Source organism: Muntiacus reevesi, chromosome 8 (genome assembly GCF_963930625.1).
Source record: "Muntiacus reevesi chromosome 8, mMunRee1.1, whole genome shotgun sequence".
Lineage (NCBI taxonomy): Eukaryota > Metazoa > Chordata > Mammalia > Artiodactyla > Cervidae > Muntiacus > Muntiacus reevesi.
The window spans coordinates 37240135-37264164 of record NC_089256.1 but is presented as its reverse complement, the minus strand read 5'-3'; the positions used below and the strand labels follow the sequence as shown (position 1 = coordinate 37264164).

The following is a 24030-nucleotide window of genomic DNA, read 5'->3' as shown; positions in this document are numbered from 1 at the left end:
TCAGGTGGCTAAAATATTGGAGCTTCAGCATAGTCCTTCCAGTGCATATTCAGTGTTGATTTTCTTTCAGGTTGGTTTGATCTCTTTGCTCAAGAGTCTTTTCCAGCACCACAGTTTGAAAGCATCAGTTCTTCAGTGCTCAGCCTTCTTTATGGTCCAACTCTCATGTCCATATACGATTATGTACATTTTCTATGCTGAATAACATTTTATCACAACCTTAGTGGTTTAAAACAGCACACATTTATTATCTCACAGTATCCATAGCTTAGCTAAATACTGTGATTAAAGTGTTGGAGTCTGCATTCTCATTTGGAGGTTCAACTTGGGAAAAATCTGCTCCAGGCTCAGTTCACTTAGGTTGGCAGATTCATTTCTCTGGGGCTTTGTGAGTTCTCAACTTCTGACCAACTTTCTGCTGGAGGCTGCCCACAGTTCTCGGAGTTCCTTGACACATGCCTTTTTCATCGAGTGTCACAGCATGGCAGTTTGCTTCTTCAGGGCCAGCAGGAGAGATTTCTTCTGTTCTATTTTCCTAGGAGAGAGACTTTTATAACATAATCACAGGAATGACATGTCCACATTTGCCTTATTTTGTTGGATAAAACAAGTCACAGGGGGAAAAGCAAAACAGACTCAAAAAGATAGTCATAGGTCTCGCCCAAACTCTTGGGGAAGGAATTGTAGAATGGCACAACTCATTGGGGCTTCCCAGGTGGTACAGTGGTAAAGAATCTGCCTCCTAATGCAGGAGCACAAGCAGGTTCAATCCCTGGGTCAGGAGGAAGAAGTGTCAACCCACTTCAGTTTTCTTGCCTGGAAAACTCCATGGACAGAGGAGCCTGGCAGGCTACGGTCCATGGGGTTGCAAAGAGTTGGATATGACTGAGCGACCAGGCACGCACACAACTCATTGGGAGTCATCTTAGAATGATCACAGGCTGCTTTGCTAGGCTAAATTAAGGTGGGAAAAAAAGGCAATAGATATTTACTGTCTTAGTCCATTCAGGCTACTTTAACAAAATGTTGGAGACTGAGCAGCTTATAAATAACGAATTTATTTTGCATAGTTCTGGAGTCTGGGAAGTCCAAGATCAAGGCGTGAGAATGATCATGTTCTGGTGAGGGTCCTCTTTGTGATTCATAGCAAGCCCCTTCTTGCTGTGTCCTCACAAGGTGAAAGGGACTAAGATTCTCTTTGGAGAGATGTATATGTGTTCTCCAATCCGAGTGTTCAGGCAGTGTGAGTCTTTTTCTCATTTTGTATAATGTTTAGTCTAGTGCCCTTAGCATTGCTATTTTAAGAGTGGCAAGCAACTGTTGGCAATTTTCAGATTCTAGCTTAGTATCAATTATCACACCCATTTAGTATTATGTGAAAAATGTACTAGAGACGGTATCATAACTCATTCATTCTCTAAAATTTAGCCACCTTTATTTTAAGGTAAATACACATGTGCCTAGTAGTGATTTAGAGTGTTACATGCTTCAAAACAAACCCCAGCTATCTCTTGCTCTCCTCCTACATTCATATTGTTCACATGGAACTGACATTTCCTCTGTTCATTGAGATTTTGTGTAATGGGCGACAAAGCTTATGACTATTGTTCTAAAATCTCTGCTTTAGATCATAACTACTGCATTCCTGGAGTTCTTTATTAATCACATAATATTTAATTTGTTGACTTGTTATCATAGTTATCATATGATAACATATATAAATTTTATAATAGTTAGCAGTGTCAGCATTCTAATAACTGTGAAGGGAATGAGCCAAGTCTTTTGGTAACCTATTCCTTTCATTATGCTTAAATATGTCTTCTGATGTTTTAAAATTTATTTTCCTAGATATAATTTTCCCTCTCTGGTGATGATTAATTATTACTCTTTCATGCATTTAAAAAAATTGATATGATTATTACTCCTAGATGTCTTTTGTCCGAGTGAACCGTTATGGTCCCCGTGGAGGAGGAAGGAAAACACTGAAAGTAAAGAAGAAAACATCTGTGAAGCAAGAATGGGATGTAAGTCTAGGAAGAATAATATGCGGTTTTCCCTGGTGGCTCAGTTGGTAAAGAGTCTACCTGCAAGCAGGAGACCCGGTTTCTATCCCTGGGTCAGGAAGATCCCCTAGAGAAGGGAATGGCAACCCACTCCAGTATTCTTGCCTGGAGAATTCCATGGACAGAGGAGTCTGGTGTTCTACAGTCCATGGGGTCACAAAAGAGTCAGACACTACTGAATGACTAACACACATAACATTACATGGAAGGAACAGACATGATGACATGACTCTAGGCACTCAGGATGATTCTCTGAATGGGGTTAGCATGCAATACAGTGGCATGTGTTTCTGGGCATGTGATAGCCTAGGTCTTAGAGGGAAGAGCAGATGCCTTTGGGGAGTTTTTAAAGAATACGTATGTTGAGGCTATAACTTCCACCTCCTTTGAAGAACTGAAATCTTAAAGGAGTTGGGGGGTGTGTTTTTAAAAAGTCCCCCACCTCCACTTTGAGAACTCACTGCCTTAAGGCAACTCTTAGCTAACTTATGTCACTGTTTTAAGACAACTCTAGTTAGCTTGAAGTGTGAAATTTTTTGGAACATATTTTAGATTTGCCCATAGCAACCTGTGATACCATAATCATGGGATTGGTATTAATGACTGAAAAAACTGGGTAGTCCTTGCTCTATTATCAAATTGTTTTTTGCTCACTCCCAGAGACAGGTCAGTTTCAGTACAAAGGTTCTCATAAGATACAAGAGAAGCCTCAGGTACCTGAGGCATGATCCCTGACTCCTACCCTGAGTACCATGTGGTATTATCAAGGGGATTTTCTCTTTTGGAGCCTGGTTCTTTGATATAGACATGAGAGTTTAGGTGCCTTTACTTTCTTTTGTGGAGAGTGACTAGTCAGGGACTAGTATGCATCTTAGGGATTCTTTTGGAATTACAATATTCTGGGTTGTAGCCAATCACTCTCCTGGGAAAACTGACAGCCTTAGAAAGCGGGAGAGATGGATTTCTCTTTGTTTAGATTGCTTTGTTGTCATCTGGTTGTAAAATAGTAGAAGGATGTGACTCTAAGGTAATGAAACTGATTAAAAAGGGAAAAATAGCATAGATAATGTAAAGCTGTCCCCTTCTGAGTGGTTACTTTGGGAAGTTCCATATTTAATTTGATATGCTGCTGTTGCTCAAAGTATAATTAAAAGTCATCATTTGAAATTGCATTCAGAACCTTCCTCATTTATTTTGTATTCTCTCCAGTGCTGAAAGAAACTGTTTTTTTTTAAGAAACTGTTTTTTGAACTTGAAAGTAGTTATAGGTCTTTTGGTGTGAATGGTAAATGAGAGAGGAGAGATGAACTGAATAAAACTGTTGTGGTGAAAATATTGAGATGTTTTCTGAAATAGCTTGTAAATTAGATTTAAAGGCAATTTCAGGAGAAAATACTCTTGATCCTTGAACAACGTGGGGTTAAGGGCAGTGACCCTGTGCACAGTTGAAAATCCACATCTAACTTTACAGTTGGCCCTCAAGATCTGTGGTTCTGCATCCATGGATGCAACCAAATATGGATCTTGTAGCACTTTAGTATGTATTTATTAAAAAGAAATCCATATCTATAAGTGGACCTGTATTGTTGAAACTCACGTTGTTCACATATATACAATGGAATATTATTCAGCCATAAAAAAGGAATGAATTTGAGTCAATTCTAGTGAGGTGGATGAACCTAGAGCCTATTACACAGAGTGAAGTAAGAAAGAGAAAAACAAATATCGTATATTAACATATATATATATATAAAATCCAGAAAAATGGTACTGATGAACCACTTGTAGGGAAGCAGTAGAGATGCAGACATAGAGAATAGACTTCTGGACACAGTGCGGGGAGGAGATGGTGGGATAAACTGAGAGAGTAGCATTGAAATATATACATTACCATATGTAAAATAGATAGCCAGTGGGAATTTTCTGTATGACAAAAGCAGCTCAACCTGGTGCTCTGTGACAACCTAGAGAGGTAGGATGGGGTGGGAGGTAGGAGGGAGTTTTAAGAAGGAGGCGACATATGTATTCCTGTGGCTGATTCATGTTGATGTATGGCAAAAACCAACAAAACATTGTAAAGCAATTATTCTCCAATTAAAAATAAATTTAAAAAGCCCTACATTGTTCAAGAGTCAACTGTAGTTTTAAGCAATAATAGTATTAATGAAATTATATTTTCTCCCATGAAAATAATTCTAAGCATACCATTATATACCTGAATTTTTATTAGTTATTAAAAATAATTCTCATGATCTTATCATTGTACCTTGTATTTTGCTAAATCAATATGAAAGGATAATGGCTTTAGTATATAAAAAACTTGAGCTAAATATTACTCATGGTCCAAAAGTAAGGTCTTAGAGTATATCAGAAGTTTTTCACTAGACTCAGTTCTCTATACTTCTCTTGGAATTAAAACTACATTGCTTTGTTTCCTGCCTTACCAAACACAATGACTGAAGTCATTTTGGAAAGGGCCAGATTGTGAGGCTGCTACTTGGAGCTGTGCAGGCTGGGCACTGCAGAGTTCCAATGGGTGCTGTTTACACGGGCTGGGATATTGACGGAGCCTCCTGGAATTGTGCAGTGTGGAAGCCCTGCCTTGCCTTTTTACTTGAATGACTGTTTTCACATTTAATGAAGTTATGTTGTTGTTCAGCTGCTAAATTGTGTCTGACTCTTTGCCACCCCATGGACTGCAGCATGCTAGGCCTCTCTGTCCTTTCATAACTTATGAAGTTACACAGTACCCTCAAAATTCATCTCTTGTTATGATAGGATCTATGTTTAAAGTGTTGGCATGGACACAAATTGAACCTCTCTTGATCACACTATCTTTTAGGAATCTTTAGTGTTGCCTTGTTCCATGGAATATAGTTTGAAAACTATAACTTTAGTTAAACTAACCTATTTTGAATTACATGCTACCCTGTTTTATTTTTTGTTTTAATATGATGTATGCCTCCTTGTTGAATTTAGTGCTTAATTTCTATGAAACACTTAATAGTTGTTATTTTCTTTCCGACAACTAAAAGTAATCCATGTTAATCTTTAAGTTGAGAATTTAATTCTCAAAGACTCTTTGGTCTTAGGACTTTGAATCCATTTTCAGCCGTTAAAATCCAGCATGTAGTACTATTTTGTAAGAAACCTTTTGCATTTTAAAGAAAGTTCATCTTTTTTTTGCAGAACACTATGACTGATCTGACAGTTCATCGGGCAACTCCTGAAGATCTGGTAAGTTTACTGCAGAAAGTTAAGTCATTTGTTCAATGTCTTACTTGATACTTGGTTTTTAACTTACAGAATAGAAGGCATCTTGCAAGTTGTTCAGTTATTTTTAATCTTACTTATGTCTATATAGAATCAAAAAGTGTATGTCCTTGGCTGCCTTATTTTATTTAGGAATAATAATTAGCATGTATTAGAATTTCATTAGATAGGTTCAGTTTACAGTTCAGATCTAAGTACAGTATTGTCCTGTCCACATTTATCATTTTTTCCTATCTGTAGATACACTAGCGTTATTCACCATTACTTCCGTATTCAAACATACATAGTAATTTATTCCTTGAACATGCCATGTATATTTCCACATTTGAGCCTCAGGTCATGCTATTCTATTTATTTGGAATGGTTTCCCTACTTTCTTCTCCTCCTGTTCAAATCTTACTTTGCTTCTTTATCCTAGTTCAGGTTTTACTTTAAAAAAGTTTCTACTATAGATTTGTTATTTTTTAAACAGCTTTATTAAGATGTAATTCACATAACATAAAATCTACTCTTTTAAAGTGTGTGATTCATTGCTTTTTAGCATATTCACAGAGTTATGCAACCATCATCACTTTCTAATTTTGTAATATTTTCATCACTCCTTCCCCAAAGTAACCCTTCACCCATTAACAGTCACTTTCTGAGCCATGCGCCTCCAATCCCTGGCAACAGTTAATCTGTTTTGTCTATGGTTTTGCCTATTCTGGGTATTTCATATACATGCACTATAATATGTTTCCCTTTATATCTGGCTTCTTTCTTTTAGCATAATGTTTTCAAGTTTCATCTGTATTATAGCATGTATCAGTACTTCATTCTTTTTTATTGCCAAATACTATTTGGACATACCATGTTTTATTTATCATTTTTATTTATTTATTTATCATCAATTGTTGGACATTGGGGTTGTTTTCATTTTTTTTGACTGTTACAAATAATGCTGCTATGAATATGCATGTATAAGTTTTTGTGTAAACATATACTTTTAGTCTCTTGAGTGTATACCTGGAAGTAGAATTCTGAGTCATATAATATTTCTATATTTAACTTTCTGAGGAACTGCCAAACTATTTTCCAAAGTGGCTGTCCTATTTACATTCTCATTAGCATGTATGGGGATTCCATTTGTTCCACATCCCTTGCTGATATTTGTCATTATCATCTTTGTGGTTTTAGTTAACCTAGAGGGTATAAAATGGAATCTCATTGTGGTTTCAGTTTGGATTTCCCTAATGACTAGTGATGTTGAGTATCCTTTATATATACTTATTGACCATTTGTAGTATCTTCTCTGGAGAAATGTCTGTTCAAATCCCTTAACTATTTAAAAATTGTCAGAGGAAATATGTGACAACTATGAACTGGGCTTAGTGAAGAGAGGGATATAAAATATAAAATAAAAGTAAAATTGGATTATTTGTGTTTTTATTGAGTAATAGGAGTTCTCTATATATTCTTGATGTTTCTTATCAGATATATGATTTGCAAATGTTTTCTTCCATTCTGTTGGTTGTGTTTTTGCTTTCTTGATGGTATCCTTTGAAACATAAAAGTTGTAAATTTTATGAAGTCTAGTTTATCTATTTTTTTAGTCACTTGTATCTTTAGTGTCATATCTGAGAAATCATTGTCTAATCATAGTTCACAGATATTTACTTCTGTGTTTTCGTTTAGGAGTTTCAAAGTTTTAGCTCTTATGTTTCATCCATTTTGAGTTAATTTTTGTGTAAGGTGTGAGGTAGGAGTCCGGCTTCATTCTTTTGCAAATGGATATCCAGTTGTCTAAGCACCATTACAAAGACTGTTCTTTTCACACTGAATTGTCTTGGCACCCTTGTTTAAAGTCACTTGTCTATAAATATGAGGGTTTATTTTGGACTCAATTTTATATTCCAGAGATCTCTGTGTATCCTTATGCTAGTGTGATACTCTCTTGAGTTTTCGTAGCAAGTTTGAAGTCTTACTCTTTGAAGCTGCCCAACAGTTACTTTCATCTCTGAACTGTTGTACTTACTAGCTACATAAGACATTGAGTATATGCCATCTAATGCATGGCATTTATCTTTATATGTATATGTCCAATCTCTCTAGGCATATTATTAATGTTTTTTGATGGATAAAGGCCATATCTTATATGTCTTTGTGGGCCTAGGAATCTTAATCATAGTAGGTACTTATTAAATGTTTGTTGAGGATAATAATGATGCCCAACTGACTTAAAATTCTGTATTATGAAAAATTTCAAACTTATGTGAAAGTAGAGACAAAAGTAAAAGAACTATCATATACTGTTCACCTAGATATAATAGTTGTGAGAATTTTGCCATAGTTGTTTCATTTATCATAGCCCTCACTTCTTCACTGAAGCATTTTAAAGCAAAGCCCAGAAGACATGTTATTTTGTCTACTAGCTTGTTTTATTATTTTATTTTTTGGCCACACCCTGTGGCTTGTGGAATCTAAGTTCCCGACCAGGGATTGAACCTGGGCCATAACAGTTGAAAGCCTGGAATCCTACCCACTAGGCCACCAGGGAACTCTCTAGGTCTACTAGTTTTAGATACTTCTTTTTTAAAAAATCATTTTTGAAAATTTAGGAGTTGGTGAAAATTTTGATTGTGAATATAAGTTCTTCGCTCCTGAAACATTCTTTCATATATTTTTTCTTCTATATAGATCCGTCGTCATGAAATACACAAATCAAAGAATAGAGCATTGGTCCACTGGGAGCTCCAAGAAAAAGCTTTGAAGAGGAAATGGAAGAAGCAAAAACCAGAAATTTCTAATCTTGAGAAAAGGAGATTGTCTATCATGAAGGAGGTAATGATAAACTGCATTATCCACAGAATTAGAAGCGAAAAAGAGGAGAGTAGGTGTCTCTCTTTCCCCTCATATCTATTGACGTTGCAGAGACTTTAATCATTGTCATGTCCTTATACAGTGATCTCTCTGGAGAAGGGAATGGCAACCCACTCCAGTATTCTTGCCTGGAAAATCCCATAGACAAAGGATCCTGGCAGGTTACAGTCCATGGGGTTGCAAAGAGTTGGGCATGATTTAATGACTGAGCACGCACATAGGCTCATAGTGATGTACAGGTGGTCTTTGGATAAAGGAGCAGAGTGAGGATTACAGTCTAGTTTCATAGTTTGAATTCCTGCTCTACAGCTTATTAGCTGTATATTTGAAAGAATGTTTAAGGAGCAAAGAACTTATTGTCACAGTCAAAATTTTCTTACTAGCTCACATGGTTACTAGCCATGTAACCTTAAATTACTGACTTCTCAGCCTGAATTTCCTTATTTTAAACTGGAATAACACTACTTGCCTGCTTGTATTATTATGAGATTTCAATGATAAAATACTAATAAAGTGAATAGTATGGTCCTTGGCACATAATTAGTGCTATATACATACTTAGGCTGCTATAATTGTTTTTCTCGGTTCAACAGCCATGCTGTTAAATTACTTTGCAAAAAAAAAAGTGTGCTTGTCAGTTGCTTTTATTTGGTTTAATCTTTTACCAGATGTAGGGTGTTTGAATAAGTAATTGTGTGCAGGAATAAGCAATATGGAAAATAAGAAGAAACTACAGAAGAAAACCCTTTTTATTTGGGCTGAAATCATTGTAAAAGAAATGCCCTTTTTCTTCTTGTTCAGTGTTGGAGCTTATGACACTTGTCTGTCTGGGTGACCTACTGTAGCTTCAAGTCACATTCTGTCTTTTGAGGAATGTGTTAGGCTTCCTAGTGAAATATGAACGTCTTGACTTTCTATAACATGAGAAGAATTATATCTCCCAAATAAATGCTTACACAAACTTGTTAAAAAACAATGGATTGAGAGAGAATGATTCTTTAGAGGTATGTATCTTTTAGTGATCTTAGATAAGTCATGTGCTTTTGGATATTATGTGGTAATTCTCCGTGAAAGAGCTAAGAACACAGATCTGGCCAGGGAAAAGGATGACTTTGAGTCACCCAAAAGTCACTTTGAGGTGACTTTGGGCTTTTGTTTCCCCTCCCTAGTGGTCCCTGCTCATGTCCCAAATCTCTTATACCTAGTAGATATGGTAGAATTAGGGGTTGAAGAGGAGTGATCAGAGAGGGTGAGTGAAGTTTCTTTACCTTCTCTCTGTAATGCTGCTTCCTCATATTCTCATGTAATGTTTCTCAACCCTGATTCTAACTTCCATTAAAAAAAATTCCCATTCAAAAAGCAGTATCTGGATTCAGACATACTTATAGTCGGATATTCTGGTTCAGTGAATCTGGGATGTGGCCCTTCTTAGGTATTTTTTAGACTGTTGCTATGTAATTTTTAACATTTCACTAGGATTGAGAGCCTCTGCTATTAGTGGGATTTAGACATTTCCATTTAATAACATATTTTGAAGGTTTTGCTGTATTAGTGTTTAGAAATCTACCTTTTCTTTTTAATGGCAAGGTTGTATATGGATGCACCACAATATGTTTATCTAGTACCTTATTGGTGGACATTTGGGATGTGTGTTAGAGTATGGTACAGCATCTGGGAAAAAAAGGCCCTAGAATATAGTGGTTTAAACAAAATAGAAATCTGTTCCTCTCGTGTGGAACAACTCAGAGGCACATGGTAGTTGGTAGAGAGCTCTCCAGTCCTTTATTACAGGGCATCCATGTCTGACTGCAGAGTGGTTGTTCCTGCTTCCTTGAGCTGTTTCCCAGGCAAAGGGTAAGATAGTCCATGCTGCTCCTTTTATGCATCACCCAGAAGCTCTGGCTTCTATCCGTTTTCCAAAACTTCATCAAGTGACCATTCTCACCTATGAGGGTGGTTGGGAAATTAGCTGTGTACCTGGCTAACTTGGGAGTTTCCCTGTTAAGGAGAAAACGGAAAGAAAGGGTATTGATGGATAAGTAGTGTGTCTGTCACCCACAGATTATTTCCTGCCTTGTCATGGAAATAATGTAATGAATATCCTTGAATATGTTTTTGAGTACATGTATAAATAAATATATCTGGGGCTTCCCAGGTGCCTGTAGTGGGAAAGAACTCGCCTGGCAATGCAGGAGACATAAGAGATGTGGGTTTGATCCCTGGGTCAGGAAGATCCCCTGGAGAAGGGCATGGCAACCCACTCCAGTATTCTTGCCTGGAGAATCCCATTGACAGAGGAGCGTCGTGGGCTACTATGAGACCATAGGGTCTCATAGAGTCGGACATGCCTGAAGCGACTTAGCCTCACATGCATGCATAGATAGATTTGTAGGATAAATTCTTGAAAGTGGAATTGCTGAGTCAAAGGATACATACATCTATTATTTCAATGTTGCTGTATTATGTCTGATAAGGGATGTCAGGGGATCAACCGAAGAGGCCTCCTTGGGCATATCCACTTGGGTGTCATCATGATGTGTTAGAGCTACCAGCACCCATCCCCAAGAAACTGGGCTCCTAGATCAACCTAAATTAAGAGAAAAGCTCTTTGACCAGTGTAATTTTAGATTTCATTTGCTGTATGATGCACCCATGCTGTGGGAATCAAGCAAGCAAGGGTCCAAACCCAAATCAGAGACAGCAAGGCTTTGATAAGGATTTTAATCATTCCAACAGTATAGTAACTAACTTATAGTCTCCTTAAATTTTCCCAGTGCTGTCTGGTTTTTATTAGCAGAGAACAAAACTGTTAGCATGAGAAGTTTCCAATACTGTTTTTTTAAGGGACTTTTATCTTTTGAAAGTCCAAGATATGTTCTATTAGTACCACTCATAAGTTTGGCTTTGTGCTCTGCAAACCCATCTGGGGAAGTAATATATACAGATGGGCCTGCAGAGATTGATTTTCCTATCATAAGGGTGAGTTTTATCATAGAGAAGTGGTAAAGAAATCCCGAAAGAGCAAGAGAAAACCATTGCACTGACCTCTGGCCACTGAAGCCATCTGCCACCAGGAGCCTGTGCAGGGACCAGCAGAGAGAGGGCTTCAGGACAGTGGGTTTACTGGAGACCTCACTATAATTAACATCAGGTCTTAAAACAACTCTTTAAATTGAAATATAGTTGATTTATAGTGCTGTGTTGGTTTCATGTATACAGCAAAGTTATTGTTATGCATGTATATGAACATTGGGGTGCATGTATCTTTTTGAATTAAGAGTTTTCATCTACTCTGGAAATATGCCCAGGAGTGAGATTGCTGGATGATATGATAGCTCTGTTTCTAGTTTTTTAAGATTGCAGTCCCCAACCTTTTGGCACCAGGGACTGGTTTCATGGAAGACCATTTTTCCACAGACCAGGGGTGGGGGAATGTTTTCGGGATAATTCAAGAACATTATATTTATTGTGCACTTTATTTCTGTTATTATTCCTTCGGCGCCACCTCAGATTACCAGGCATTAGATCCCAGAGGCTGGGGACCCCTGTTTTAAGGAACCTCCATCCATACTGTTCTCCATAGTGGCTGCACCAGTTTACATTCCCACCAACAGTGTAGGAGGGTTCCCTTTTTCTACACCCTCTTCAGCATTTATTATTTGTAGGTTTTTTGATGGTAGCTGTTCTGACTGGTGTGAGGTATTCCCTCGTCGTAGTTTTATTTGCATTTCTCTAATAATTAGCGATGTTGAGCATATCAGGTCTTGATATGTTATTCCTCAACAATCTGCTTCTGACAATTTATGTTTCTTTAATTTGATAGGAGGTCAGTGCCTTTTTAAAAAATTTAAAACAGTAAACTTTTAAAACTGCCATTAAGAAATATACCTTGTATAATTTTTCTAGTGTAAGTGGTAGATTATAATGCTCCATGTATTTTCTTTCTTAAACTCTTATTGAATGTACTGCAAGATGGCTAACCAGGGATGGAAATTTAAGTTGTAACCATGTTCTCAGATATCCGGAGAGTTGTAGACAGATTTGCAGTGTGTTCGCAACCTTATAACACCGTGTGTGTTGGGGAAGTGGTTGTACTTCATTTACATATCAGGAAACTAAGTTTAAAGAGGTTGGATTTTCCTTGGTATCTCTTGACTGGGCCTAGGATGCCAGTCTTCTGACTTCAAATGTGCTCTTTGCCTTATGCCATTCCAAAGCTTACTCTTTGTGGGAGGACAGATTTAGGACTTTATTTTCGCCACCTTGAGCCAGCCAACCTGCTTGACTTTAGCAGGGGAAGAAGGGGAAAAAGAATGTGACTCGTTATTTTTCTTCATGTCAGAAAACAATAACCAAGGTCATATTATATACTTGTTTTCATGGTTCAGAGAAATTCTGGTAAGAGCATTTTTTCCCAGATGTTTTGATTTGAATCAGTGTTGGAAACTGGGCAGTTTCCAATTTTGAAACTCCTTTCAACCTAAGAATGCCATCTGGTGGTGGTGGGTAGAGTTCACTTCTTTTACTCTATTTTGTGCATCCTTGCTTGTAATTAGGAAAGTTCCTAAGTTACATGATCAGAGACTCTGCTGTAATGGTATTTTTTGAGTTTTCATTTTTCCAGGATAAAAACTGGAGGAGAATGGATACATGTGTATGTGTGACTGAGTCCCTTTGCTCTCTACCTGAAACAACATTGTTAATTGGTTATACTCCAGTACAAAATAAAAAAATATATAAAAATGGCGTTGTCTAAAAAAAAAAAAGGCAAACCAGCTTGTTTACAAATGCAGATGCATCGCTTTTTTGTTTATTGCCCCCAAACTCATGTCTAACATTGTGTTTTCTAAGTGAGTCATGACCCATTAGTGGTTGAAGCACCAACGATTCACACATCTGAGTTTATGGCTCAAAGATTCATATGTTTACTGAGTTCTCAACTGTGGATCACAACTTGTTTATGGATTATAAAATGGAGTTAATGGGTTGAAACCATCATTTGAAAAATAGAAAATAAAAAGAAAGTATAAGAGTGGTTCTCAAAGAGTAAGGTTAAGGAAAACTTTTATTTGGTGTATATTTACATTTACCTTTACATTTGTGTGTAGACTGGGTCATACTTTAATAATGCATTTCTTTGGGTTGAAGCCAAGCATTTAAAATCCACTAATTATTGTAGTGACTCAGTGGTATAGATTCTGCCTGCCAATGCAGGAGAAATGGTTTCAATCCCTGGGTTGGGAAGATCCTCTGGAATAGGAAATGACAACTCACTCTAATATTCTTGTCTGGGAAATCCCGTGAACAGAGGAGCTTGGTGGGCTGTAGCCCATGGGTTCGCACAGAGTCGGACAGGACCGAGCAATTTTACTTAGTGACTAAACAACAACAAATTGTTGTAATAGCTCCATCTACTGGTACTTAACAATAGTGCCATTGAGGATTTTAGATGATTTTTCTGCTCCTGAACAGGCTTTTCCTTTGTGATTTGTTGAGTATATATGTGTATATATGTATATTTTCCTGAATAATAATGTTTATCATTAACACGTCTAGATTCTTTCTGATCAATACCAGCTGCAGGATGTATTGGAAAAATCTGATCATTTGATGGTTACAGCAAAAGATCTGTTTGTTGATTTTCCTCGCAGGCGCACAGGTAAAGTATTCACGTCAAACAAAAGTTTCTTTATCTTATTAACCACAGCCCACACCTGGCTGTTTGAAAGAATTTAAAGTCTTCCTTTAGGTGTCATGTTATAATAAATGTGAGTTGCTATTATTAAAAATTTTCATATGATGATTCACTTATGGCAGTGTAGAGTGCATGTGAAGTCAATTTAAATGAAACAAAATCATCATGGCTCATTTTCCTTCTGCAGGATTTCCGAATGTAACAATGGCTCCGGAGTCCTCTAAAGGTCCCATTGTGGTCAGTCAGGACCCTGTCACCCAGACCATCCGTAGCGAATCTGTTATAGAGCCTCAGGTAATGTGCTTTGCTCACAGCCATAATGCTCATGCTAAAATTAAGTTGATGTAGATAGGTATTGTGGCAAACATTTCAAAAGCTTTAATATCAAAATACCGAGATGTGGTTGCTAGAAATATTCTTACTCAAGCCCCATCTACTGGTACTTAAGTGAGTAATGCTTATACTAAACAAGATAGGACTGGAGAATAGTAGCTAACCTGTATTGAATGATTATCTTGGAGGTAGTTACTATTATTATCCCCATTTAGCAGATGAGAAAACTGAGACTCAGAAAAATTAAGTGACTTGTCCAAGCTTACATAGCTAGTTAGCTTGAGAGATGGCATGCAAATCTAGGCTGGCGCCATAAGATTGTGCCACCATCTACAAATATGGAAACAACAATGAGTCTGTGTCCCACTACAGACTCCGGTGAATCGATATTCATATCCTGTTACTTGCTAGCTGTTTGCTATTGAGTTGATTTCTCAAGTATCTAAGTTGACTCAGAGTTTTTCTTGTTAAATGGGAATAGAGTATACCTGCTGTGGTTGTTGTGAGGATTAGCTGAGATAGGTTATATAAAGTGTCTAGCATAAAACCAGATGCTAGTTCTTCGTTAAATCTTTGTCCCTTCGAATGTATTGTTATTGTTATTTAGTCGCTCAGTCGTGTCCGACTTTGTGACCCCGTGGACTGTAGCCTGCAAGGCTCCCCCATCCATGGGATTCTCCAGGCAAGAATACAGGAGTGGGTTGCCATTTCCTTCTCCATCTAATGTATTAGTATGTTTAAAAAGCAGCTACCCAAGAAACTTAGAATTTACTAGTTACATGGGAAAAGCATAGTAATAAAACATTTAACTAGCTGTATCTTAACTTAATCAGAATTCTTTATTAAAATCTTTAGAATTTTGAGATAGGAAACATTTTTTAAAGGCTATGAAAAATTTACTAGTAAAATAAATCAACTTTTTATGAGTGACTATAGGCTTCCCAGGTAAAGAATCCGCCTGCCAGTGCAGGAGATGTAAAGAGATCAGGGTTCAATGGGAAGATCCTCTGGAGAAGGAAATGACTATCCACTCCAGTATTCTTGCCTGCAGAATCCCATGGACGGAGGAGCCCGGTGGGCTATAGTCCATGGGGTCCCAAAGAGTTGGACACGACTGAATGACGTATATATGCATGGGCTTCCCAGGTGGCTCAGTGGTAAAGAATCCGCCTGCCAGTGCAGGAGTCATGAGTTCAATCCCTGGGTTAGGAAGATCCCCTGAAGGAGGAAATGGCAACCCACTGCAGTATTCTTGCCTGGAAAGTCTCACGGATAGAGGAGCATGGTGGTCTACAGTCCACAGGGTCACAAAGAGTTGGATATGACTGAGTGACCAAGCAAGCACACATAGAATTCAGTACCTGTTTAATGCAATTTCCTAAGTTATTTATATCTTCTATGAAAAAAAAAGAGAATCATCAGTTAGATGGATGATCCTAGGGAATTACCAAGTCCAGAATCATATAAGTGTACTGTTTGCTACTTGTAAAGGCAGTTAAGTAGAATGTTGTACATATTTTTAATAGCTAAAGCCCATTAACCATATCCCTAGCCAAAAGTCAGGGATATATATGTATGTTTTGGTAGTTATTACAAAGTTAGCTTTCAGATAATCATGTGATGAAGGTGGGGAAGTAGCAAGAGTCAGGGTTAGAAAGAAAGGAAGGAGCTGGGTCATGAAGGGCTAATGAACCAGAAAGCAAGAGTAGAGCTGCTAAAGGATTTTAAAGAAGAGCACTGTTATGGTGAAATTGACAGTAGTGTGGAAAATGGATTGGGGAGGGAGGGGCAAGCCTGGTGAGAGGGTCCTGTTAAAAGACTCAGATTGGAATCTTGGTGAGAAGTGATGAGGACTGACCCAAAGCAGTGGCAGTAGGGAAGGAGGTAAAGGGGAAGAGGGATTGATTTGAGAGCTTTAAAAGGGGTAGAATTGACAAGATTGGGTGACTGATTGGATGTGGTGGGTAAAGAAGAAGGATAATTTCCAGTCTGCTGGCTTGAGAATCTGAGTAGATGGTTATGCTGTTCATGGTCTTAATAATATGGCAGGAACAAGGTTTCTGGAAGAATGATAAGGGAGGCTTAGGAAAATGATAAATTTTATACATGATAGGTATTTATATGTAGGATGTTCTCCTTGAGATATCTTTTAGGCAGTTGGACATTAATGTTGAGGGCTCAAGAGACATCTGGGTGAAGATAGAGGTTTGGAAAGTAACAGCATTTGACTTGTAATTGCACCTTGGAATTAGATGTAAACATCAAAAATGCGTCAAGTGAGAGGAGAATGACATTAAACAGAGGGGAAGGATAGAAAAAGAACCAATGAATGAGATTGGGAAGGAATGGCTAAAAGAAGAAGAAAAACCAAGAAAATAATGGTATCACGGAAGTGAAAAAGAAGAGTTTATAAAGAAGATTTTTGAAGGAAAGAAATGAGTTGCCACTGATATCTAATGAGTGAGAAGTAATGGAAGACAAAGACAGAAGTACCCATTTGGTTTGATAACAAGTGTGTTGATGTTTACCATGTAGAGAACAGTTTACACGGAGTGGCAGGGCAGAAGCAAATTTGAAGGGTACAAATGGTGAATGAGAAGTGGGGGCAGATCTCTCAGAAAGTTTTTGGCACAAAAAGGCAAGGTAAATAGTAGCTCAAGGTCAGTATAGGATCAGGATAAGATGGGAGAGACTTACATTTAAACGTGGGTGAACTGAAGTTAGTAAGGAGAGGTTGAAAATGGAGAGAGAAGGGGTAATTGATGGACCAGAGGAGATAGGAGGGTTTGGTTTCTAGACCACGTGTGGAGGAATTTGCCTTAGAAGGAAGGACCTTTCTTCTCTTATTACAAAAAGAAACAAAAGATAAGTGTGTATGTAACCGGTCTATGTTGTTATTTAATTGTAAGGCTCTTAATGAAGTAGATGATGATGAACAAGAAGGAACTGTTAACAGTCAGTCAGAAGAAAGTGAGAATGAGTTGGATAACTCTCTAAGCTCTCAGTCAAATGCAAATGCAGGAACGTAAGTATATATGGCATAAATATCTACAGTCCTTCCTTTTTTCCAAGGCTATCTCTCCCCTCCTCAGCTTTATTGAGGTATAATTGATAGATAATGTTGTATAATAGATATATAGATATATATAATAGATATAGATAATGTTGTATAAGTTTAAGGTGTGCAACTTGTTGGTTTGGTTATATATACTTATATACTGCAAAATGGCTACCATCATATCATTAAGTGATGGGTGGTTAATACCTCCGTCACATCATATAATTACCATTTCTTCTTTGTGGTGAAAACATTTGAGATCTTCTGACTTAGTACCAGTCTGTAAGTCTGTTTTGTAAATAAGTTCATTTGTATCATTTTTTTTTTTTTTAGATTCCACATATAAGTGGTACCATATGATGTTTATTTTTCTCTGTCTGACTTCACTTAGTATGATTATCTCTAGGTCCTTCTGTATTGCTGCAAATAGAATTATTTTGTTCATATTTATGGCTGAGTAGTATTCTATTGTGTATATATACCACATCTTTATCCATTTATCTGTTGATGGACACTTAGATTGCTTCCATGTATTGGCTATTGTAAATAGTGCTGCAGTAAACATTGGGGTGCATGTATCTTTTTTTTTTTTTTTTTTTTGCATGTATCTTTTTAAAGTATGGTTTTCTTTGGATATATGCCCAGGAATGAAATTGCTTGATCGTCTGGTAGCTCTGTTTCTAGTTTTTCAAGGAATCACCATACTGTTCTCTGTAGTGGCTGTACCAGTTTACATTCCCACCAACAGTGGAGGAGGGTTCCCTTTTCTCCACACTCTCTCTAGCATTTACTGTTTGTAGACTTCTTGATGATGGTCATTCTCACTGACCTGAGGTGATACCTTATTGTAGGTTGATTTGCATTTCTCTAATAATTAGCAGTACTGAGCGTCTTTTCATGTGCTTTTTGCTATCTGTATGCCTTCTTTGGATAAGTCTCTATTAGGTCTTCTGCCCATTTTTTTGATTGGGTTGTTTGTTGTTTTGATATGTATCTGAGTGAACTGTTTGTATATTTTGGAGATTCGTTTTATTTGCAAATATTTTCTCCCATTCTTTGGATAGTCTTTTTCTTTGTTTATGGCTTCCTTGCTGTGTAAAAGCTTTTGAGTTTAATTAGGTTCCATTTGTTTATTTTTGTTTTGGTTACTGTAGCTTTGTAATATTGTATGAAGTCTGGGAGGGTTGTGCTTCCTGCTTTGTTCTTTTTCCTCAGGATTGCTTTGGCAATTCTGGGTATTTTACGGTTTCATATACATTTTAGGATTATTTGTTTTAGTTCTGTGAAAAATGTCATGGGTAGTTTGATAGGGATCACATTAAGTCTGTAGATTGCTTTGGGTATTATGACCATTTTAACAATATTAATTCTTCCAATTCAAGAATATGGGATGTCTTTCCATTTCATGTGAGGTTGACTCCTCTACAGAGGTTGCAAATTCTAATGTACTCATCTCACACGCTAGTAAAGTGATGCTTAAAATTCTCCAAGTCAGGCTTCAGCAATACATGAACCATGAACTTCCAGATATTCAAGCTGGTTTTAGAAAAGGCAGAGGAACCAGAGATCAAATTGCCAACATCCGCTGGATCATCGAAAAAGCAAGAGAGTTCCAGAAAAACATCTATTTCTGCTTTGTTGACTATGCCAAACTCTTTGACTGTGTGGATCACAATAAACTGCAGAAAATTCTGAAAGAGATGGGAATACCAGACCACCTGACCTGCCTCTTGAGAAACCTGTATGCAGGTCAGGAAGCAACAGTTAGAACTGGACATGGAACAACAGACTGGTGCCAAATAGGAAAAGGAGTATGTCAAGGCTGTATATTGTCACCTTGCTTGTTTAACTTATATGCAGAGTACATCATGAGAAATGCTGGGCTGGAAGAAGCACAAGCTGGAATCAAGATTGCCGCGAGACATATCAATAACCTCAGATATGCAGATGACGCCACCCTTATGGCAGAAAGTGAAGAGGAACTAAAAAGCCTCTTGATGAAAGTGAAAGAGGAGAGTGAAAAAGTTGGCTTAAAGCTCAGCATTCAGAAAACTAAGATCTTGGCATCTGGTCCCATCACTTTATGAGAAATAGATGGGGAAACAGTGGCTGACTTTATTTTTCTGGGCTCTAAAATCACTGCAGATGGTGATTGCAGCCATGAAATTAACAGATGCTTACTCCTTGGAAGGAAAGTTATGATCAACCTGGACAGCATATTAAAAAGCAGAGACATTACTTTTCCAATAAAGGTCCGTCTAGTCAAGGCTATGGTCTTTCCAGTGGTCATGTATGGATGTGAGAGTTGGGCGATGAAGAAAGCTGAGTGCCGAAGAATTGATGCTTTTGAACTGTGGTGTTGGAGAAGACACTTGAGAATCCCTTGGACTGTAAGGAGATCCAACCAGTCCATCCTAAAGGAGATCAGTCCTGGGTGTTCATTGGAAGGACTGATGTGGAAGCTGAAACTCCAATACTTTGGCCACCTAATATAAAGAGCTGAAAAGACCATGATGCTGGGAAAGATTGAGGGTAGGAGGAGAAGGGGACGACAGAGGATAAGATGGTTGGATGGCATCACTGACTCAATAGACACGGGTTTGGGTGGACTCCGGGAGTTGGTGGTGGACAGGGAGGCCTGGCATGCTGTGGTTCACGGGGTCGCAAAGAGCTGGACACGACTGAGCGACTGAACTGAACTGAACCAGCTGATCAGTCACAGTTCTTAGTGGGCTCTGCAGGCCCAGATCCTCCAACTTTTAAAAGGAAACCAGAGAATATAGAAACCTAATTTTTAAATTTTGGAGACTTTGAATGTAAAAAATTAAAAAATAAAACCAAACTGTGTGAAACACTGTTGGAGCCAAACAAAGCACATTTTCTGCCTGGAGCCATCCCTCTGGTTGCAGTTTTCAACCTCTGCCCCTGGGACTTTTGAGAGCTGCAGTTCAAGGCACCACTAAAGGATGCCTTGCTGAACAGTTCCTGAGGACTGTAATGCAGAAACTCCAGAAGAGAAAAGTTGCCGGGCGCTTCTGGGATGCTTCACCATCATTGTATGTGTCTCCTCATGACAAATGGCATATGCTCTTATTTGGTAATTTTCCTTATTTGGTGCTCTTATTATTTGGATATTTCCATGGTTTCTAAGAATACGAGAATTTGCAATATTTTGTAAAACACTTTTTCTCTCTCTGTTGTCAACCAGAGTCATTTCTTCCTTGTGATCATTAAAACCTGGCCTTTGGTAAAACCCATATCAGTTTTCTGGATTAACCTTCAATATCTCTATCAGTGATTGTGGAATCTTCAGGAAGACAGAGGCACCAAGACAAAGCAGAAATTTTAAATGAAGTCAATGCGTTGTTGCATTTGTTCAGCAGTATGAAGACAGGGTCCTCTGTTAAAAGTCTACTTAATTATTTCCCATCTTTCACTCTTAACCATGGAAAAGTAAAGTGTGAGTGGGTTTTCATTTGGGAGGAGGTTTGCTCTGGGTCTGTGCAGCTTCAGAATTTAAATCTCTGCTGATTAGTTTAATCAAATGTGTACCTATAATAAATTCTTTAAGCACTGCCCTCAACTCAAAACTTTCTCAACTACAGAGCTTATACTGATACATAGCAGGTATAAAAGCACCTGTACTTGCATCATCCAAAGGATAAAATACATAGGTAACTTTTTACTTTTCAGGAGGAAAGGCTAAGAAGCAGATGTCTCTGTGTGAAAAAGGGCGTTGTGAAGCTTTAACAGGTCAGGACAGAGACCCCCTGGGAGGGTAGGAGGAAACATGAAGGGGGCCCCTGCAGAATTTTTAGGTTAGCTGCCCAAACCCCAGAGGCCAACTCTTACATATATGCAGTGGGACTGTAAAAGTTACAGTCTCAGCAGCTTTATGGTTTTCCACAGGATCTTGGGAGCTGTGTTCCCTTTTTATTTGGTTTCCTTAAAAGATGAATGGAATGAGGGCTTTCTGAGACTTGGGGTAGTCCTCAAAATCTTGAGGTAGAACCTGTGGTGGTGAAAGGTTCACAGCCTAAGGAAAGAAAGTGAGAAAAAAAATGCAAGTATAAGTGCTGAGAAGAGACCAGGTGGCCAGGACATAGCTCATCCATTCAGTGATCTCAGAAAGGAAATTGATTCCAGAAATGTACGTGAACAAGCCACTTTGTAGAATCCTGTAGATGATTTCTCTAGGCTTCCTGAGCTGGAGGCATTATAGTCACTATGAATGTTGATTCCCATTACCAAAATAGATAAGAAGACACCAGGGCTAAACTGTATGTCTGTGTACCACTCAGCAGGGTACTCAACACAGTAAACCAAATAGTAGCCTTGGAGGAATCTGTTTCCCATGCAGAAGAACAAAGCCCCTGAAAAGGAATACATCTGGAAAAGGCCTCCCTCTAGTGAGCAGTGAGTAAACAAATGCCCTACTGGTCTTGGAGGATCTCCTGGGGGCGTGGCGGGTGGCTTTGGCTCTCTGTGAGGACAAGTACACTGGTGGCAGAGGTACTAGGGAGTTCTCATTGTTGTGAGCTGTCCTAGAGGCCACCATTTTGATGCCAAGCTGATTTTAGTGTTTTATATTGATATTCTGCTACCTTTCTGAACCTTGGTTGAGTTAGTTTTAGCATTGGTTTTCTAGGGTTTTCCTATCATGTCATCTGCAAATAGACATAGTTTTGTTTTCTGAGTCTTGTATTACTAGCTTGTTTCTTTTGTGTACTGCAGTAGCTAAGGGACAGTGGTAAATGATGGTGGAAATAGTGGGCATCCTTGTTTTGCTCCTGATCTGTGAAAATGGTACTTTTGTTTCCTCTTTAGTAAAGTGCTGGCTTCAGTACTCAGGTCTTTTTTTTAAAACAAAAGCAATGCTAGGGAAACATCATTCAAATCCTGTTTTCTTGAATGTTTTTATCAGAAATGAATTTTGAATTTTCTCAGACTTTAACATTTGTAGATAATCATATGTGTTTCCTGGTTAAATCTATTTGTACGGTTCTTTATATTACAGATGCCTTTTTGAAATATTCTTGAATCCCTGAAATAAATTCCACTTGGCATATTGTTTTTATTATTGTGATACTGGATTTTGTTTGTTAATATTTTATTTAATAGTATTCTTGCATTAATATTCATAAATGATTTTATCTATAATTTTTAAATATATAGTATCAGATTGAGGTAACAGTGTTATACTTGATTTTATAAGAAGCATCTATTGGAAAGTTTTCTAACTTTTTAAGTTCTGGAACAATTTATGTGGCATTGGGACTATCTGTACTTTGAGTGTTTGGTAGAATTCCCTTGTGAAACTATTTGAACCTGGTGCTTTTTGTGTGGGGAAGTACCATAATAACTTTGTTTCTTCTATGAAGATTGGATTATCTAAGCCTTCTATATCTGTTGATGTCAATTTTGATAAATTACATTTTCTCATAAAATTATCCATTTCATCTAGATTTATGAATATATGTCCATTGAGGTGTGCAAGTAATCTCTATACTTCTGGAAAATGTCTTTTGTTTTCTTAACTAGAGCTATAATTTTTCTGATTTCTTCCTTATCAATTTTTGCTTTTATCTTTATTATAATCTTCTTTGTGCTTTTTTTAAAGCTTTTTGAGTTGAGAATGTAATGCATTTATTTTCATTATTTTATTTTAATTGATAAGCATATTTAAGGTTCAGAATTTTTCCATGATCACTGCCTTAAATGTGTACTGCACAACTGAATATGTGGTGTTTTATTATTTTAGAAATTAATTTCAGTTTACATTTGCTCTTTTACCTAATAGTTATTTAATAGTTTTTATTGTTGTTTTCTTTCATTTTTAAGCTTCCAGATAGAAGAGTCTCTTGGTTTTCTTCTACAGTTGTTTTTAGTTCTACTGCAGTCAGAGTGTGGTTTGTAATATTTCTACTCATGAAATTTAATGATGTTTTCTTTGTGACTGGAATATATGATCAAATTTTTGTGAATGTCCCAAGTGTGTGTTTGAAAAGAAGGTATATTCTGTATTAATAAAGTATAAAGTTCTTTATGTATATCCATAAGATCTACCTTATTGATTATATTGTATATGTCTTCTATATCCTTATTTATTTTTGTCATTATCTTGTATTGAGAGTGGTGTTTTAAAGTCTCTCACTATTAATGTTTGTTTCTTTGCATTTGATGTTTAAGTATATGTAATTTGGTTTGGAGTTAAATACCTCCATCCTTATAAAGATGGTTATTTTTTGATACATGGATATCCATGTATATTATATCGTCATTGTGAATTATGGCTTTTAGCATTATAAATTGGCTAACAAGTCAAGTTAGTGTCTCTTGGCTTCAGTTGTACTTTGATAACAGGAACAAAACCTCTGCTTTTTTTCTTGTTTCTAATCACCTGGATTGTCTTTGCTTATTCTTTTAGTTTTTCTGAATTATTGTGTTCTAAATGTGTCTTTGTATTTAACATAGAATTGGATCTTGCCTTGTTAGTCAATTTGAAAATCTTTTTTTTTTTTAATTGGTGAAGTAGGCTTGTAACATGTATTGATATGATTGATATATTTGGTGTCAACTTTGTCATTATTTTATGATACTGAGTGTATTATACTTTAATTATAATTTTCCTTCTTTATGTGAGATGTCTTCTGTCTTCTTTTGAAAGGTTTCATTGGTATTTAGGAAGTTTGTATTTTTTGTCCTTGCTCGTTTCTTTATATCAACTTTCTGTAGAGCCTTTAGTTCCC

General features: G+C 37.3%; 1 protein-coding gene and 1 pseudogene across 2 annotated transcripts in view; one reads left to right on the top strand and one right to left on the bottom strand.

Annotated features, from left to right (window-relative positions):
• Positions 1-24030, top strand: part of SPICE1 (spindle and centriole associated protein 1) — a 58654-nt gene that overhangs the window by 2952 nt on the left and 31672 nt on the right. For both annotated transcript variants that reach the window (XM_065943656.1, XM_065943654.1), the window contains exons 2-7: positions 1929-2024; positions 5253-5300; positions 8013-8156; positions 13752-13854; positions 14078-14184; positions 17133-17248. In XM_065943656.1, the coding sequence (XP_065799728.1) occupies positions 1929-2024; positions 5253-5300; positions 8013-8156; positions 13752-13854; positions 14078-14184; positions 17133-17248 (614 nt within the window). The remainder of the gene's footprint in view (positions 1-1928; positions 2025-5252; positions 5301-8012; positions 8157-13751; positions 13855-14077; positions 14185-17132; positions 17249-24030) is intronic.
• Positions 21228-21839, bottom strand: LOC136173520 (3-oxo-5-alpha-steroid 4-dehydrogenase 2 pseudogene; annotated as a pseudogene).